The sequence below is a fragment of the Lepisosteus oculatus genome, chromosome 2, assembly GCF_040954835.1.
Source record: "Lepisosteus oculatus isolate fLepOcu1 chromosome 2, fLepOcu1.hap2, whole genome shotgun sequence".
Taxonomy (NCBI): Eukaryota; Metazoa; Chordata; class Actinopteri; order Semionotiformes; family Lepisosteidae; genus Lepisosteus; species Lepisosteus oculatus.
In genome coordinates this window covers 4,932,675-4,950,613 of record NC_090697.1, presented here as the reverse complement: position 1 = coordinate 4,950,613, position 17,939 = coordinate 4,932,675, and the positions used below count along the sequence as shown (strand labels likewise).

The following is a 17,939-nucleotide window of genomic DNA, read 5'->3' as shown; positions in this document are numbered from 1 at the left end:
ACTTGTTCCTTTGCAGCCTACGCATGCTGACGCAGCTACCTATAATACAGACATGTACTACATCAAACTCCCTATTATTTATTTTCATAGGACATTCTGTCCAGAAAACACCTTATTTCGGTGGTTAAGCATAGTGCTGGGGTCCTGGCTTTAATCCCCAGAGTGCTATCTGTGTGGAGTTTGCGTGTTTTCCCTGGCTTCTCATTAGTTTCCTCTGGGTGCTCCAATGTGCTCCCAGAGGACAAAGACATGCTGGTAAGTTTACTGGGTTCTGGAACGTGGTTCCTGGTGTGTGTGAGTGTCCCCCTGTCTGTCTGTATGTCTCTGGACCTGCAGTGGACTGGTGTCCCATCCAGGGTGTATCCTGCCTTGCGCCCAGTGCTTGCCAGGTTAGGCTCTGGCTCCCCGTGACCATGTACTGGATAAAGCATTTTAGAAGATGAGTGGTTGGATAGAATTTTCCTTCTTCTGGTTTCTGTGGTGCAGAAACCGCAGTGCATTCTGGCTCTGGCACAACACCGACCGATGGAGTCACATTGTAATTCTGACAATCCCTGGTCTGCTTTAAAAAAATACAAACTGGACCCAATCTTCATGACCATTCTATAAAACAAAATGAGAAATGAATGTACAGGCATTCAAATCACAATGTTGGGGGTTTTCTTTAATAAATTACAGAATTGACACAAAACTAAATTCTAAAGATAAGTTTCCTACAACCTGCTTTGTTCACGCCACATGATTTATTGTAACAATGACTGCAGTCGTTTTAAAATAGACTAGGGAGTGTATCCCAAGTTAAGTATCTAAATAAATTAAATGATCTAAATAAATTTTGGACACAGCCAAAAACCACTGAAAACAGAATAACAATGCCTTAAAATCCCATTAGGCACATATTTAAGTGTGTGTGGTGTAAATTATTCTTCCATCTCAGAAATATCGCCAGACTACTTCCTATGTTGTCTCTAACTGTAGCTGAAAAACTGGTCAACACATTTGTCTTTTTCAGAATTGATTAATGCAACACCCTACTTGCTGGGGTATCTGAATCCACACTAAACAAACTTCAGTATCTCAAGAATCCAGCAGCCAGAATCCTGACCAGGTCACATGCAAGTGATCACATTACTCCTGTCCTGGAGTCCTTGTACTGGTTTTCCTATCAGGTTTCATGTCAACTTCAAAATTCTCATGCTCACCTACTGTATAGGGCTGTACATGGCCTGGCCTACAGTAACTGACTTACTATCTTCCTACTCCCCCTACTCTTCCTACGCCCTGAGTGCATGGTTTCAGCTGTGTTCTGGTGGTTCTGTAATGTTGTGGGGTGCTTTTTACTGGCATGGTTTAGTTGTCCTCATTCCTTTACAAAGCCATTTTAGGTCTATTCACTATTAAATCATAGTAGTAACAACTCCTTACACTTATATATCACTTTTCTGGACACATCTCTCAAAGCGCTTCACAGGTAATGGGGTCTCCCGTCCACCACCACCAGTGTGCAGCCCCCATGGTGATGTGACGGCAGCCATAGTGCACCAGTCCGCTCACCACACACCAGCTCTCAGTGGGGAGGAGAGCAGAGTGATGAAGCCAGATCAGAGATGGGCATTATTAGGAGGCCATGACGGGTAAAGGCCAGGGGGAAATTTGGCCAGGACGCCAGCGTACTTCATGGTACTGAGTGATCATCTGCTCCCCATATTGCAGCATTTCCTTCCCTCCGGGAGGGGTGTATTTCAGGATGACAGTGCCCCCATCCACGATGGTGTCCCTAGGTCAAAGGCCGTCTCCATCACTTAATACGAACCTAATCAAACACTCGTTTGCCACTTTCATCAAACACCGTAAGGCGACCAGCTTTCTCAAGGAAGAATGGTGCCACACTTCTCCTATAGTATTCCAGATGCTGGCAGACATGTCACTGGTCCAAAGTCACATGAAGTGACGTTACAATGATTTAATTTTTCTTCACATTTTTTGTTCAGCATCTTGTTTCATGATGATTTGCTACTTGTTCTGCAATATTCATTAATTAGCATTATTCTCAATAAGTATCAATTTACATTTAGATACTGCTGTCATGGATCCTTTTGTAACATTTCAATTTCCTGTGCAAAAAGCAGTGATGTGGAAACAATTTTTTTTTAAAACAATTGGTTTTATTTTTTTATTTAACCCCCCTTCCCCCCCCCATCAGAGAAATTACAGATATTACTAAAGAAATGATTGTGAAATCATGGTAACGTGATCACTGTAAAAAAAAAAAAGAAATGTCATTGCTTATGCTCCAGAATTATTTTCAGACCTATGAAAACTTAAAAAAAACTCACAAAAAGAAAAGGATGATAATGCAAAGAGATATGGTGGGCCCGTTTTAATGTGCAAAGGCTCTCCATGCCTTTCTTCAAATCCTAAAGAACGCTACCTGCATGCTTTGCAAATTGCCAACCAGTGAGAGGAGAGTCTGTATTTTATCCTTGTACTTTGGTTGCGTTTAAGACCATTTTCTATGTACATAAAAGTACAGCCCCTTGTATTAAGGACTTTGTTTTTAAAATAAAAACACACCCTGTCCTGACTCCTCACCGAGCTCAGGGTATCAGCCCGACAAGTGGTCCGTTTCTCTTTTCAAGAAGCAGAAAACCTTGAGAGACCACGTGTGCATGATCAAAAAGCTTACAAAGTCAAGAGGGCCTGCCCTAAGATAGCTCATCAAAGGTACTAACAGGATAGGTAAGAAAAGTATTTACACCAAATTTATACAGCATAATTTATAAATACATTTTATGTATAAATTAGGAAGAAAAATACACAAAATTACTAGTATAATCCACTAAATATTAACCAGCTAATGTGTTCCCATTAAAATGCTAAGCCGATTAATTTTTGACTATATTTGGTAAAAGAAAACAAATTTCGAAAGGCACTGCAATTTACACAGTTTCAAGGGTCTCGCTTCCTCCACCTCTGTTCCATACAGAAATTCAGTTCACCTTTACAACTGGACATGAGACTTTTCAAAATATAAATTAAAACAATATCAATAAAATAATCAGCTCCTAAAGGAAAAAAAACAACAACAAACAAGTTATGGTGTTTATCTTGAAAGGTACTATCATCACCAGTTTACAATATTTAAATAAATTAAGGCTGAAAGGGGGTTATTTCTTTAAAATAGTTTCAGATACAGAGTACAGGAAGAGATTTTAACTTTGCCTTTCCACTACTTGTTTTTGAAGTTTTTTTGTTCAGGCAGCACATTCAAGGAACACACTGTACACCCCAAAATAAATACACCTAACGTACAGTCTGCACGGGACTTTCAACGTCCTCCCCGGAGCTTCTCTGCTGATGCTTGTGTTCGTTTTCCCGAAATGTCCGTTCCGTCTCCCAGCCAAATCCTGGCTCCCTGCTGTGAAGGCAAAGGTCAAGCGCGAACCCACCGCCGATCGAGGGCTGAACGCCCCCTCCTTTATCATACAAACACCCAAGCTTTACCGTCTTGTTCGTACCCCAGCAGCGGCCCGGACGACACTGGCAACGAGCGGGTCAGCGTCCGCGCGGGCCCCCAGGCTACACGTACACCAGATCACGCCCCTGCCCCCCCGCGTCCCGCCGCTGGGGCTCCGAGTCCAGGCCGTCGCGGCTGTACTCCTCGGGCCCGATGGGCCTGGGATAGCTGTAGGGGTGCCCGTTGTCATCGAAGAACCGGCGGAAGGTGAACTCGTAGAAGGCGTGCTCGGGGTGCTTGCCGTTCTTGTACCAGCCGTTGAGGGTGTCGTCGTTCCTTCCCTCCGCGTCGTCGTCGTCGCCCCCGCCGCGGCCGGCGCCGCCGCCGCTGCTCCAGAGCTTGTCGGGGTCCACGGGGTCGAAATTGGAGGTGTCGGTGCAGTGCGCGATCTTGGGGACGTACGGCGCCGGCCGCTGCTGCTGCCGCAGGTCCGTGGAGAAGTCGATGGTCCTGAAAAAGGGCTGCGCCTTGATCTCGTCGGCCCCGTTCTTCCCCAGCCGGTCCTCGGGGCCCCTGCACAGCTTGATGATGAGGTCCGAGGCTTCCGGGCTCAGCTTGGCCTGCGGGGGGACGTGGAGGGCCGTCTGCCAGCTGATCACCTGAGGAGAGAGAGCGGAGAACAGCCGCCACCCGTGCGTTAATTCGTGCTCCGAGCCGTTACGGGAATCCCATTGGAGACTGACTGAGAATCGGCAAAGCTACGTAGAAAGTAATGGGACTTCCAAACTAGCCCATGTTTTTCAGACTCGGGGGCCTGGTGTGTGTAACTTTCCTACGAGAGATATTTAAGGGAGGTCACTTGGGTTCAGCCTCAGAAGGCAGTACCCATATTCCATGCATCAACACACAGGTCTTTTTGCTCGTTGTCTTTTGTAAAGGTCGCGGCGGTCGCAGCGTGCCTTCCGTTACCTTAAGCTGCGTCTCCAGCGGTGTTGTCGCCAGGAAGGGTGGCTGTCCGACCAACATCTCGTACAGAATGACGCCGACGCTCCACCAGTCACAGAGCTGGGTGTAACCTAAAAAGCAGCCGCATCTCAGAAGAAGAACAAAATAGCACTTCCGCCCACTTCTCGTCTTACGGAGTGTGACGGACAACAGCTCAAAACCAGCGAGGCCAGCCTTTTGGGACGGTGGCATTGCGGGCTCCGGAGCTCGCACAATCCTCGCGCAGACGAGAGCGGCGCGCGGCGTGGAGCGAGCGAGCGCGGCGGTTACCTGTCCGCAGGAGCACCTCGGGGGCGATGTAGTTGGGCGTGCCTACGAGGGAGTGGGCCAGGCAGCGCTGGTGCTGCCGGGCGGCCCGCCGCTCCAGGGGCTTCAGCCGGTCCCCGCAGCGACAGCCTGCAGGGTCCTCCCACTCCCTGCTGAAGTCCATGCTGTCCTGCCGGGCGTGGTCGCCTGCGGAGAGCGCAGGGCACAGGTGAGAGCACGCTCACCCACAGCTCGCCCAACGTATTCAAACCGAACGCGGCATCGGCAGGACATGACTGGATTATAAAAACTACGCTCTTTGGTTATAAAGAGCGTAGTTTTTAACACACTTTTCCTCCTTTCAAGAAAAACATCCTTTGAAGTGGGGCCAAATCCCAGTACAGTATAACGCCACAAAATACACTAAATTGTGCTGGGGAACAGTTTGTCCAGGATTAGGACCTTCTTAATACAGACGTGTAAAGTACATGAACAACGAACCCTCTTCATCACTTTAATTTCCCAAAGGAGAACAACACCTTACTTTATGATCTCCCCTCATGAAAAAACACAATTAAAAGGAGATCAGCAAGTTTGATCTTAATCTTAATTAGATCATAACTTACAATTCTACCCAGCAACTAGAAATTAAGGAACAGAACAATACATCATTCGTTTTTAAAGATGCTGTAATCTACTTTAATCCTACATTGTATCACTGGTGTCAAATTAATTGATGTGTCTTTCAAGCAGGCCATACGCATCATAAATTGTCAAAATACTAGCCACAAACATTATATAGTATCATTTGTCATGTTCTGATTTTTTGGGATTTATTTTACCACGGTATATATCTCCCTTTAATATGCAATTCACAATTATTCCATCTTCCCTAGAAGTCATTAGTATTCAATACACTCTTGAGTATAGAATGTTTCCGGAACTTATTGTAATTAAAAAAAAAAATATCATGTGATTAATGTGATTTATGATTACTGAAATTTCACATTACCAGCCATTTCTGAGAAACAAATTATCTTCTCAAAATTAGGGATGGGTAAATATACATATACCATTGGTAATCTGCAGGACTGAAATGCAAGCTTATACAACCTTTGGGATAAGTGATAAGCACGACCTTTAGACTCTGCTTGAGGCTGATCACTGTGATGAGACTAACGGTGACTGTGATAAGTGAGAAACACCTCATCTTGTTTCATATTTAGCAGAATTTTTTAACTGGGCCACAAAGCTGCCAAAAGGCAACGTTTAAGGGATGTCACATGATGAAAAATAAAAAATGGGGAAGATATCAATAGACATAAAATCTTGCTAGGTACTTGCTAGATATCAATGACAAAAACAGCAGAAAAAAAAAATCAATTATATTCCTACAGCCCCCGAATCCAGCACATCAGCTTTCCATTTACTTCTATGAAGGCGTACACATTTCTCCACTTCTACCGAGCCACACAATTCGATATTTTCTTCGACAGTTATAAAACCCTTATTGAACTGTGCCATTTGAGATAAACACTATGGGCGCTGTCAGGGAAACCGATGGTGCTTCAGTCGCTAAGCTTGGTCCAGGACGTGGAGGAAAGGGGACATGGTGGTGTGACAGAGCAGGACAGAACAGTGCTCTGAGATGGGACAGAGGCAGGGAACCACAGGCAGCACCTGTGGGTGACACTGCTACATTCATATCGGCTCTGACCCCCAGCTTCTCTTCCTTCATGGAGAGCAAGCTGGGGAATCTGGAAGGACAAATTCCCAATTCAAGAAATTGTATATGGCCCACAAAGTGATCTGATCTATCTTATCAGGCTCGCGTACACAGCCTGCACTTACCACTCTGGTAGTACTTGGAGTCGTGCGTCCACCGGAAACCAGTACAGAGGCCGAAGTCGGTGAGCTTGATGTGCCCGTCGCGGTCGATGAGGATGTTGTCGGGCTTGATGTCGCGGTGGATGAAGCCCATCTTGTGCACGCTCTCCACGGCGCAGGTCAGCTCGGCGATGTAGAACCTCGCCAGCTCCTCGGGGAAGATGCCCAGGCGGATCAGCAGGCTCATCATGTCCCCGCCCGGGATGTAGTCCATGACGAAGTAGAGGTTGTCTCGGTCCTGGAAGGAGTAGTAGAGCCGCACCACCCACTCGTTGTCTGCCTCGGCCAGGATGTCCCTCTCCGCCTTGACGTGAGCCACCTGGTTCCTCAGCAGCACGTCCTTCTTGCGCAGTGTCTTCATGGCGTACAGCGCATTGGTGTCCACCTTCCTGGCCAGGCACACCTCCCCGAAGGCCCCGATGCCCAGCGTCTTGATCTTCACGAACATGGACTTGTCCATCTTCGCCCTCTTTAGCCGGATGTAGTTGGACTCCTTCTGGCAGAGCATCATGCGCATCTGCTCCTGGGCATCCTCCGAGAGTCCCACCTGAGCAAAGCACAGAACGCAACCCCCGTCAATCAGAACCCAGCCTCCCACTCCGAGGGCCTCTCCAGACCCGCCATCCCCATGCTCCCGTTTGACAGGTAGTGCCTCGAGCTTTTTGAACTGAGAGGGCTGCCCAGAAAGTAATCCCATCCCATTTTCAAAATATGAACTTCCACTGGCCAGCACTGCAACGTCTGTAAGGATCGATTGTCTATACTTCTTGTTGCAGAGTCACGCCACACATAGTCGGCAAAAACATTTTGACAGAGGGAAAAAAAAGGAACCATTTTACTTTCTGGGCGACCCTCATATTTTCCAGAGCTTATGCATGGTAACCAGCAGAGTGAAAAAAAACTGCCATGTAACATTTTTTGCAAACGCTTAAGTGATAGCTTGAGGACAGTGCAAGGTCCTCCCATTGCTGCGTGTTGCTCAGCTGTGACTGAACAATTCCATGAGGAGGTAAAGGGGAACTGCAGTGCCATCTTGATATCTCGGTATTAGAAAGAATTGGGATTGATGAGTGCAGAAGTAAAATGTGCACGGTAATTTGTGAAACCTCCAATTGACATCACAAAATAGATCAATATTTCCAGGTGTGCACAGCACCATATTCTGTGATTCAGAACGAGCCAACAAAACGTCCAGTGAGGTGAAGCAGCCCTATTAAATTGCAAACAAGCTGGCCTGTGAAGACAACTCTTTTAATCAAATAGAAATACGGCTCCTGACTTCGAGATGGTTTTGCCGACAAATACTACTTATTTGTTAACTCTGCATGCAAGTCACATTGGAACATTCCTGCAGTGGAATGCCTGCTGCACAGCCTGTACTAATTCCCTCATACACGGCGTTACATTCGTCATTACAGTGACTAGTGAGCAGGAAGGGCCACATCATGTCGCAACTGGTGCAAACTCGTGCTCTCGCCCGTGGCAAGATCAGGGGGTTTGTGACAACAGTGGTGACTACACTTTTACAAAGTTCACGATTTCGTGCTTAATTTGTCAACTTTTTCTATACCATTAATGAATTTATTTTTGTTCCCGAGATTTAGTAACCAGTTTGAGAAACTGCAATTCCCCTTCAAGTTTTCAGACATGCAACATTTCAAATTAAAATGTCAATCCATACATGCGAATATTCAGGACTGAACTAAAAAACAGTGCCAGATGTTTTTCTGAGTGCACATAGAGCACAATAACATGGAACACTTATACGAATCTGAAATTCAAAGAGCTAAAGATGCAGTTTCTTTTTGAGTCAAATGAAAAAGTCACCAGGATAAAATGAGCCTTTGCTTTTTTAGATTTGAAATTGCCATTAGATTATTAGTGCAATATAGCACTAAAATTAAAACTACTAAAATCAGTCCTTTTTATCACATACGTCTAATTACTGAAATACCAGGACAGCGTCCCTAGCAGTTACGCTGGACAGTAACTTCCAATAGGAAAATCATTTCTAGCTGAGGATTTTAATACCTAACCAGAGTTAACAGGTCTTATTTCAAAGGTTTCCTAATAACTTCTTAATCTAGAGAATAAACTTAAAATATCTTTATCAGTAGTTTGGAAAAAAAAATCACTGCATTACCTTCGTAGCGATAAACGGATAAATTCTGATGTACACAAATGACCTTTTACAAGTAAAAATCTGGTTATATCAAAGTCATTACAATATTCATACAAGGTTCATCGCTTACATGTGTGCAATGAGATATTCAGTATTTTGCAACCAAGACACTACAGCTAATAATAATCTTTAACATGACAGTTGTAATCCATAATGTGAAGCACAGATCGCAAGTTGTAAACAAGCTTTATCTGTTCACTCTTTACTAACAATAATGGATCCTTGTTAACATCACCCTAAAGACCTGCCTGCTTGACTGAAAAAAAATCTGGTTATGTAACATCTGAACTGGACTTTAGAAAATCTTTCCCTGCCTTAAACCGCTACCCATCCATCAGATCCTATCAGTATCTATACTATACATCCTATCAATATCTATACTGACAATTTCAATTCAACAGGACAGATGGGAAAAATTGTGCATTTAGAAATGTTGGCTTTTTCCCCCCCCGTTACAAAAGCAAAACCTAGCGCACATGACGGAGATCCTTGGACACATGCGCTGTCCGGGTCATGTGATCATGCAGAGGTGGGGCGAGACGTCCATGCAGCAGATTTATAAGACTTGTGCGCAACAGGAGCTTACTTGGCCAGAGAGTTGTGAAGGCTATTCAGGTCACAGCGCCTCAGGCACCTTTATCACCTACAGCCGCCGTTAGTGAAAGTGAAGAGAGAAACAAGCTCAGGAAACAGAGAGAAAGGCAAGAGCACACACAGAAGCTGGAAACAAAAAGGTGGCAGTAGAATGGAAGCTATTAAAAAGAGAAAAATGAAAAGCCAGAATATCTGGTAGCCAGTCTCAAAAACCGGTCTCCCTCACCCCAGGAGACAGATTTAGAGGAAGTAACAAGCGTCTCTCCATCACACCCACACCACACTTATAAAATTGAGAAAAATACTGGTTTAGCAACTGTCACACACTCAGAACCTAGTAAAAAATTTTATGCATCATGTTTTGGCGTTTTTTTGCAGCATGATGCCAACAACAGGTGTTGTACTGAACGTCGGGAAGTGTCTGTTAACCATCTGCAGCTCAACTTATCTCCCTTTCCCAACAAGCCTGCGCAAACCACAAAGTAATTCAAAAGCTCAGACTAGAGGCAGAGGAATCCTACTCCGTTGGGCCCCTGAGCAAGGCTCTTAACCCCAGCTGCTCCAGGGGTGCTGTACAATGGCTGACCCTGCGCTCTGACCCCCAGCTTCTCTCCCTGTCTGTGTGTCTCATAGAGAGTAAGCTGGGGTCTGTGAAAAGACAAATTTCTAATACAAGAAATTGTATACGGCCCATAAAGTGATCTCATCTCATCTCTCACATGAACAACATCAAGGAGAAACTCGGAGGCACTCAAAAAGGGGGCGTTTAAGTATTACAACTTACACGGTAAAGACGATGACGAGAAATGACAGATTACAGTAGAAAACATGGTACATCTAAAGGAGTCACAAGTGTATTTCGACAGACATGAGGACGGCCCTGCATATGCCAAGAAAAGTGTTCGGGACGGGGAAATGAAAGTTAAGTGACGCAGGGGAGCGTCTTGGGGCCACGCCGGCGGGGGGGGCTGCCCGAGAGGACGCGATCAAGACGGCGCTCACCCGCTGCATCTCGCTCTCCAGCTGCTTCTTGCGCCGGATCCTCTGCTGGTGGTTCTTCAGGATGTTCTCCACGTGCTGCTCCATGAAGAACTTGAAGGCCTGGGGGGAGTAGCTCTGGATGCGCGACTCTCGGCGCTCCTCGTCCTTCTTGATGCGGCGCACGGGCACGGGGGACGTGGTGATCTGCTTCTTCTCCCGGTCGGCCGCCGCGCCGCTGCCCCCCGCCTCCGCGGACTCCGCCCGGTCCCCGGAGCCGCCCCCGCCGGCCCCCACCGCCGCCGCCGCCTCCTCCTCCTGCTGCTGCTCCTTCCGGCCGGGCCCGGGCCCCTGCTCCTCCTTGCCGCAGCCCGCCATGGCCGGTAACTCGTAGGAGGGGGACGGCGCGGCGGGCGGCTGGAGGAGGTGCTTCGGGTAGGGCGGCGGGGGGCCCTGGTAGCTGGGCACCTCGGCGGCCACCGCGGCCCCGGGACCCAGAGGCTGGGGCCCGTCCTGGAACGGGCTGGGGGGCGGCGGCTGCTGCATCCAAGGCGGGTGGGTGGGGGCGACGGCGGTCTGCAGCTCGGGCTTCTGCACCCGCATGCTCTTAACGGGCTGCAGGATGGGCGCCTGGGTGATGGCCTTCACCGTGGTGGCGGACGGCTGGGAGCCCTGCCGGCCGCTCAGCTGGTGGCTGTTGAAGGAGTTGGAGCGGACGGGGATGTTGTGCTGCCAGGGCGGGGGGACCTCGTGGCCGTTCCCGCCCGGGGGAGACTGGGGCTGGCCGGAGGGAGGGGGCGGCTGGGGCCAGGAGCCGGGGATGCCGTGGCTGTAAAGGTCCAGGTTGTGACTGTTCCGGCTGGGCACCATCATGGACGCGGGGATGTTGCCGCCGTTCACGTACGAGGGGGAGGACGCGGGCCCACCGCCCTGCATTTGTAAAGCCGTGGGGCTCTGTCTGCTGCCCTGGCTCACGGGGTAAGGAGGGGGAGGCTGTCGGCCGCTGCCCACGTTCTGGTGTCCCACGTAGTCAGGCTGCCCCGAGCCGTTCTGCGCCCAGCTAGAAGGAAAACTGAATTTGTTCGCGGCCGAGCTCTGCATGATGATGGGCTGGCGGCCCACTGGCACGGGACTGATCCCTCTCTGGCTCTGCGGGGGTGGCGTGGGGTACCCGTCGGGCCAGGCCCCCTGGGGGACCGGGGAGATCCGGTGCACCAGGTACTCCATGTTGGCCGAGAAGCGCTTGGTGGAGGGGTTGCCCTCCCAGGAAGGCGGGGGCGGGGTGGTGCCCCTGGTCGGAGGGGGTGGAGGGGTGACGCTGCGCACCTGTGGAGGAGGGGGGGGGTTGACCCGCTGCCCGTTGCCCGGGTGTCCCTGGGAGAAGGCCGCGAGCCCCGAGCCCGACGGGGGGCGCCCTCCCAGCTCCGCTGGGGGCCCGGGGCTGTCGGAGCGGTACATCACCCCCTCCACCAGAGGGGGCCCGTGCCTCTGAGGAACCAGGGACTCCTTGGAACCCTTCCAGCTTTGCTTGCGGAGCACAGGCTGCTGGATGTGACCCGAACCTGCGAGGGATAAACATCAAACACAGTGACGCGCGGGGTCAAGGTCCAGGACCAACAAAGAAGGGGAATGCCTAGTGAGTGCTTTTCACAGCACACGTAAAAAGAAAAGATAGCATGGTTCTTAAACAGCAGTAAAGAGAAAACATACGCTTCACATTGTACATAAACCTAAAGCAGATTTTCAGCACACTCAAACCCAAATAGCATCCTTTGTTATCAAACATAAATGAGGAGAAATTCCTGGATTTTCACAAAGATTAGCCGAATACGGTGACCCTCACCAGGAACATCAGAGTGAAAACAGAAGGATGGAAGACAAACTATACTCCTGCACCTGTCTATCTGAAACAGCATTCTGCAGCGGTAATCAGGTGTGTGGAAACACTAGTAAAAGCTCACGCAGCGAAGAGTAGGACAAACTGAGCTGTTCCTTGGGCTTCGATAAGACAGTGCTGATTTTTCTCATGGGGGTGCAAGATAAAAGGCAGCAACGCGAGGCATGAACACGGCGCTGGACCCAGAGCACAGATACCCACCCGGAGCTTTCACGCCCGAATTGATGGGCCGCGCAGCAGCGGCCACCATCTGCTCCCTCCACGGGTCCTGGTAGCTCATCTTGCTGATGTACTCGATGGCCGCCTCCACGCTCCGGCTGTTAGTTTGCTTCAGAGCGCGGATGACCATCTCCTGCAGGGCAGAACGCCAAGTATCACAAGAGACGCGAGAGGTTCTGCTACCACATCTTCTCCGTCCAAAACAGTCTGCGTAAATACTTGATAAAAACAACATGAGCAGAACGAAAGTAACACCCCCCACCTTAACGTCAAGCTGTTTATCCTGACGAAGGACATACTGCTGCTCTCTCCCTACAGGACACTGCGCCATCACAGGGCAGCTGGCGAAAGCCAATGAAACCCAAGCAGGACGTCCTGAACTGGGAGGTAGGCGAAACTGCAGCACTCAGTTAAGACCCATGCAAATGAGGGGAAAACATGCAAACTCCGTACAGACGCCTGAAGCCAGAATCAAACTCAGGACATTAAAGCTGTGGGATTAAACCCTAAACCCAACATCCAAAATTTGTCTTCATAGAAAATGTTTCCTTGAGGGTCCCAACTGGTTTGAATGGTATGAGGTGGCTTGAGCCCAGGTCACTAGCTGACAGTCACTGGGCAGGGCTGGGATAAATCAACAGCTCCCAGGGCTACAGGCACCATAGAGCTGTAGGGCTTCAGTCCACACAAAATCCAGCACAGCTCTACACAGACAAGGAGTCTGCCTGCGCGCTGGAGCCGAGGTGGAATAAAGACAACTGGCAGTTTGAAATCAGGTGGGCTTTTAAGAGATGTTAGCCATGCTAAATCGTGTAAAAAAAAAAGTTTTGCAATATCATGAAATGGAATCAGTAATCAGTCCTAAATGACAGATAACAACAACAACCCGTTTTCTGTCAGACATCCAAATAATGCTTTGCACTGCTGCTGTGTTTTATTTTCATGTTGCTTTCAGGTCTGAACAAGGCTCAGTATGACTCCCTAGTTAATTGTTTTAGTGTAGGTAAACACTCTGGAAGAATAAAAAGTGCCAAGGTGAAAATGAGATGGCAAGATCTTGCCTTGTCTGAGTAGGTGCTCACCCTCAGATATTGAACAGCACTTCTTACAGCAAGCAAGCCCAGCCAGTCCAGAGCAGTATAAAAGAGCTCCCCGATGCACACGTGTGCCACGTTACCAGCTTCACTCTAGTTTGCTGAATTTTCTATACCTGTGTCAGGTTCTGGACAGTATTAACCATCTGCATGACAGAGGGCCACATGATTTCACAGGTAGATAAACGTACAGTATGCTGCTGGCACAGAGCTCTCTTTCAATTACATTACTGCCGTTCCTCTGCCATTTTTCATTCTGGGTACTTTTCATATTGTTTTACTGGGATCCTCTGGCCTCACCTCTGGGCCATAAACAGCCACTAAATAGCCCTGGCACCTGTTATCATCGTATTTCCTAAACTTTGTGCACTGAATGTCTTGTGTAGCTATTAAGCTGAAATAGGCTGTTGTACAAAATAATTGCCTCACTACAAGGCAATTGGAATTTTGTAGTCACACACAGTACAATACATTAAAATGCTAAAACTAATGGATGTTTTTTACAATTCCATACGCAAGTTCTGAATATTTAGAAATTAGATCTCTGAAGCATAGATCCTCACAACAAGTTTAAATTAAAGTGATAATGATTAATGACTTCCAGTATTCAAGGAGAAAATTGCTGAACATATTTTGAACTGGAATGTGCAATATGACTTTCTGTCCCATCTACATTAATCATCATCAGTGTACATATTCTAAATACATTTAGAAATGTGTGTTATGATGTTATTCAGTAAGAATGAAATAACTCCCAGTGACGTCTGCTTTGAACATTCTGGAGAGGACAAAATTACACCCTGAAGATGGAAACAATAGTAGATCAAGTATTTCCACATACCATCGTTCCAATAGCTCAACACAATCGCAGCAAGTGGAAACAGGGCACAAAGCAAATGGCTTCAAAGCATGAATACGACCCACTCTACTTAAAAAGGCCCGGTAAAAAAGGTGAACATCAGCAGAACACATCCCGTCCTACAGTTCAGAGCTTCTAACTCTCCAGTGCACATCAATCAATTTCCATCTAACTGTACTCAACCAAAAAACAGAAAGAAGTGACAAGCACCACAGAAATACTATTAACAAAGATGAGAAAAAAATGAACATTATTGGTGAACTGTTATCCCCTGGTGTTTCAGTAATCTCTCTGTTGTTGTTCTAATGTAATCAAGTGTAATTATGTGTGCCTTCTCCTGTTCCGCATGCAGATACTCTGTGTGCTGTTGTGAAAGGGCGGGGGGGTTTCATTATTAACCGAACAATTTCTTCCCCCCCCAAGTCCAGGGCTTCCACAGGCCATGATTAACCCAAAACTGCTAACCAGAATAAATCGCCTCTGATTTAGAAAACGCTGTAAAAAGCACCCTGCTCGGAACACAGGCTTACCTCCTCGAACCCGGCGTTCTGTAACTCCATTAGCATCTGCTTGTTGACCTCGCAGGTGCCCCTGCCCGAGGAGCCGGACTCGTTGGCGAAGGGCATCAGGGACTTGCGGATCTCCTGCAGAGCCTTGTGGTACGTGTTGAACTTGGGGTTGCTGTTTCTCCCCTGCTGCCTGGGGTCTTCGACCGGCCCCTTCCCAGCAGCACCGGACTCCATTTTGGGGGCGTCCGAGGGCCTGGAGAGGTGCCGAAGGCTCTCTCGGATCTCCTGCAGCATCTGATGGCTGCTGCCCCCATAGTTACTCGCTGGGAAGGTTTTGGGCCGCATCTGTCGGTATCCTTCGGGCTTCTCCCCTCTCTTCATGAAAGAACATGTACGTGGGCAATCAAGGCGAAGTGGGGCACCACACTCTCGCCAGCAGGGGGCGTCGCTAGCGGGCAAGAGCGGAGGGCTGCACGGGGCTCCTTCTCCTCGACACGCCTGCTGTTCCAGGGCTCCGCGGAAGAAGGCACATCTGCAACAGAACAGTCCAGCCCAATTCAATGACCGTAATGAGGCCGACCCGTCAAGGACAGAGCTGTGCTACACCTCTCCAAAATCATCACCTGTTTTAAAAGCAAGAATAAACCTGCACAGGATCCACGAAAGAACTTCTTAAACGTTAACTTCCTTAACTTCATGACGGGAAATTACATTCTTCTCCCAGGAAAACCTTCTGTCAGGAACAGAGGAATCTGAGGTCACCACCTGGTTGTAAGTAGCTATTTGATCAGGTCATCTGATCTAGGACCAGGTGCTTGATAATAGAAGTCGGGGTATTAGCTTCTATAGTGTGGCTGGGTAGGCATCTGTGGGGGGAAAACACTTTTCTACCTTCTCTAGATGGGATCATTGAAATAAACGAAACATAAACAAAACAAAAAATAAAAGAAAAATCAGAAGCACTTCACCACATAAAAGTGCCAACGAGAGAAGAGAAACGTTTATCTCACCTGTGGAACAAATAAGGTGAAGAGATGTACGAGTGTTTATTCGCCGACAAAACGCTTGTGTCTACGATATGTCAGCGCCTACAATAAATCTGGCGGGCACCAACCTCGATATTTTTTACAATGTACCCTTTCAATTCATAAATACTTTCTAAATTTCTCATATCGAAACGATACACAAAACAACCCCCTTGACGTGTATAGAAGCCTATTTTCCTAAAACACCTTGCACACAGTATAGCTGAAGTCACTCGGAGCCAGACCCAAAAACCTGTCGGACCCACATCAACATCTTTTCGGCGTTGCTCGGCCACGACACGGGCATCGCAGCCTGGCGTTAGACAGTCATTTCATGCCACCGCAGAGCAAACCGCACCAACCCCAAACAGAGCGCCCTGTGAAGTGGAAAAGGCACCTACCGGCCCCTATCCCTTATTCGCTGCCTGCCCCTGGGTGTCCTTATCAGCGCAGGTGACAATTTCCACATTGTCACCGCAGAAAGTAGCCGCCAGCACCAGGGGCACACGAAGCTACCCTTCCCCGTCGCTTCGCCCCAGCCCTCGGCACTCGCTCCCAGAACAATCCCAGGCTTCCCCCATCTCGTCCAGGCCTCTCCGGGCCTGGCTAAGGTGTGGCCATAAATAAAGAGACAACGCCTCATATGTGGGGGATTAACAAAAAAAAAGGCCAGGTTGTCCCAACACCGGGAGCGAAAGCCTCACATGGCCTGTGGCCCCCGTCTCTTTGTAGCCCGGACATGAGGCGACAACCGCCCCGACCTCGTCCACCCCCCATCCCCGCAAACGCAGAGTCCGGACTCGGATTACAGCCGCCGCCGGGGCCTGGTGGGAACCGACAGGGACGCCTCACAAAGGACTCACCGACTGGCCCCCGGGCTTCTAGCTCATCGCCGGACGCGGCTCCGAGCGGCAAAGCGGGCCCGACCGCGGAGGATCGCCGGCTGCCGGTGTCTGCTGGCCCCGCTCCGCTGCGGAGGATCGGCGCCCGAAGGTTTTCCTGCTTTTCCCGTCCCCGAGTCGCTCGGAGAGCCCAGCCGTCTGTCACCCCGAGAGCCCGGATGTGCAGGGTTTTCCCATTTCCCAGCAAGCTCCGCAACCCCACAGCCGCTCTTGCTCCCAGTGCTGGCGTTTCACCGGCTCATTCCTGACCGCCACAAGCGTCGGAGCCTCCGAGACCCGAGGCACTTCGCCGTCCGTAAAATTACGCGTCCGTTTTTGAGTTCGTTATCTTCGTCACGCATGCTGGGGCGAACCCTGCGGCTTGTCCTGTCATTGGCTTGGATTGGGCAGCCGGTCTCTACCATTGAGATAGGAAGAGCATCCGCCGGTGCTCAGCTCAGTTACCGCACTGGGGTGTCGTGGGATGAAGACAGGGCTGCAAACTGCAGACATCAGTTATGACAGATGATGAAGAGTGAATCACAAGCAAGGCGCTTCTAAGCTGGAGCAAATGCGGTTACCAGCATCCACACGATTTTGCCGTAGACTGTCATTGAAAACACCGGCCCTGCTTGCATTTTTTTGAGAAGTTCATTCAAATCAACTTTATACCGATATTCTTACTTGTATTCGCCAGATAGACAACCGAACTATCTATTTGGAGACGGCCGTCGAAACTACAGCACTTGGAATTCAAGAAAAAAGACAGCGGAAAAATAATAAAATTGGCTTCAAATCTTTTTACTCCCCTGTGTGAAGTTAAAACTTTACCCTGTACAGTGCCCTGTTATCATATGTTGTGGGTCAACGGATAATACCAGCATTGAACTAATTTACAAATACGTTTCTAGAGCCGGTTAAACAGTGGCTGTTCAAAATCATGAATATTAAACAGGAATTTTGTGAATGTTGCAACAACATTTAAACAAACGTGTATAGTGGAAAACAGATAAATACAAAAAACAACATTACTTTTACCTCATTGCCATTATAGAGCACATACATATCAGTCCCATCCTGTAAATCATTTGACCGGCTACTCTAAA

General features: G+C 48.5%; 1 protein-coding gene across 1 annotated transcript; it reads right to left on the bottom strand.

Moving 5' to 3' along the window:
- Window positions 1–3,370: 3,370 nt before the first annotated feature.
- lats1 (large tumor suppressor kinase 1) lies at window positions 3,371–17,905 on the bottom strand. Its single transcript, XM_069196124.1, has 8 exons — window positions 16,816–17,905; window positions 14,949–15,459; window positions 12,448–12,598; window positions 10,374–11,911; window positions 6,560–7,142; window positions 4,733–4,915; window positions 4,427–4,533; window positions 3,371–4,116 (listed from the first exon to the last, which is right to left on the bottom strand). The coding sequence occupies exons 2-8, from the start codon at window positions 15,306–15,308 to the stop codon at window positions 3,580–3,582; spliced, it is 3,459 nt and encodes a 1,152-aa protein (XP_069052225.1). The 5' UTR covers window positions 15,309–15,459; window positions 16,816–17,905; the 3' UTR covers window positions 3,371–3,579.
- Window positions 17,906–17,939: the final 34 nt, after the last annotated feature.

Bases quoted from the DNA above. Each gene is read 5' to 3' on its own strand.
- lats1 (XM_069196124.1), bottom strand. From the start codon at position 15,308: ATGAAGAGAGGGGAGAAGCCCGAAGGATACCGACAGATGCGGCCCAAA. The intron at 11,912-12,447 runs GTGGGTATCTGT...TATCCCTCGCAG, and splicing joins TTCGGGCGTGAAAGCTCCGG to GTTCGGGTCACATCCAGCAG. The intron at 4,534-4,732 runs GTAACCGCCGCG...GCTGCTTTTTAG, and splicing joins CGAGGTGCTCCTGCGGACAG to GTTACACCCAGCTCTGTGAC.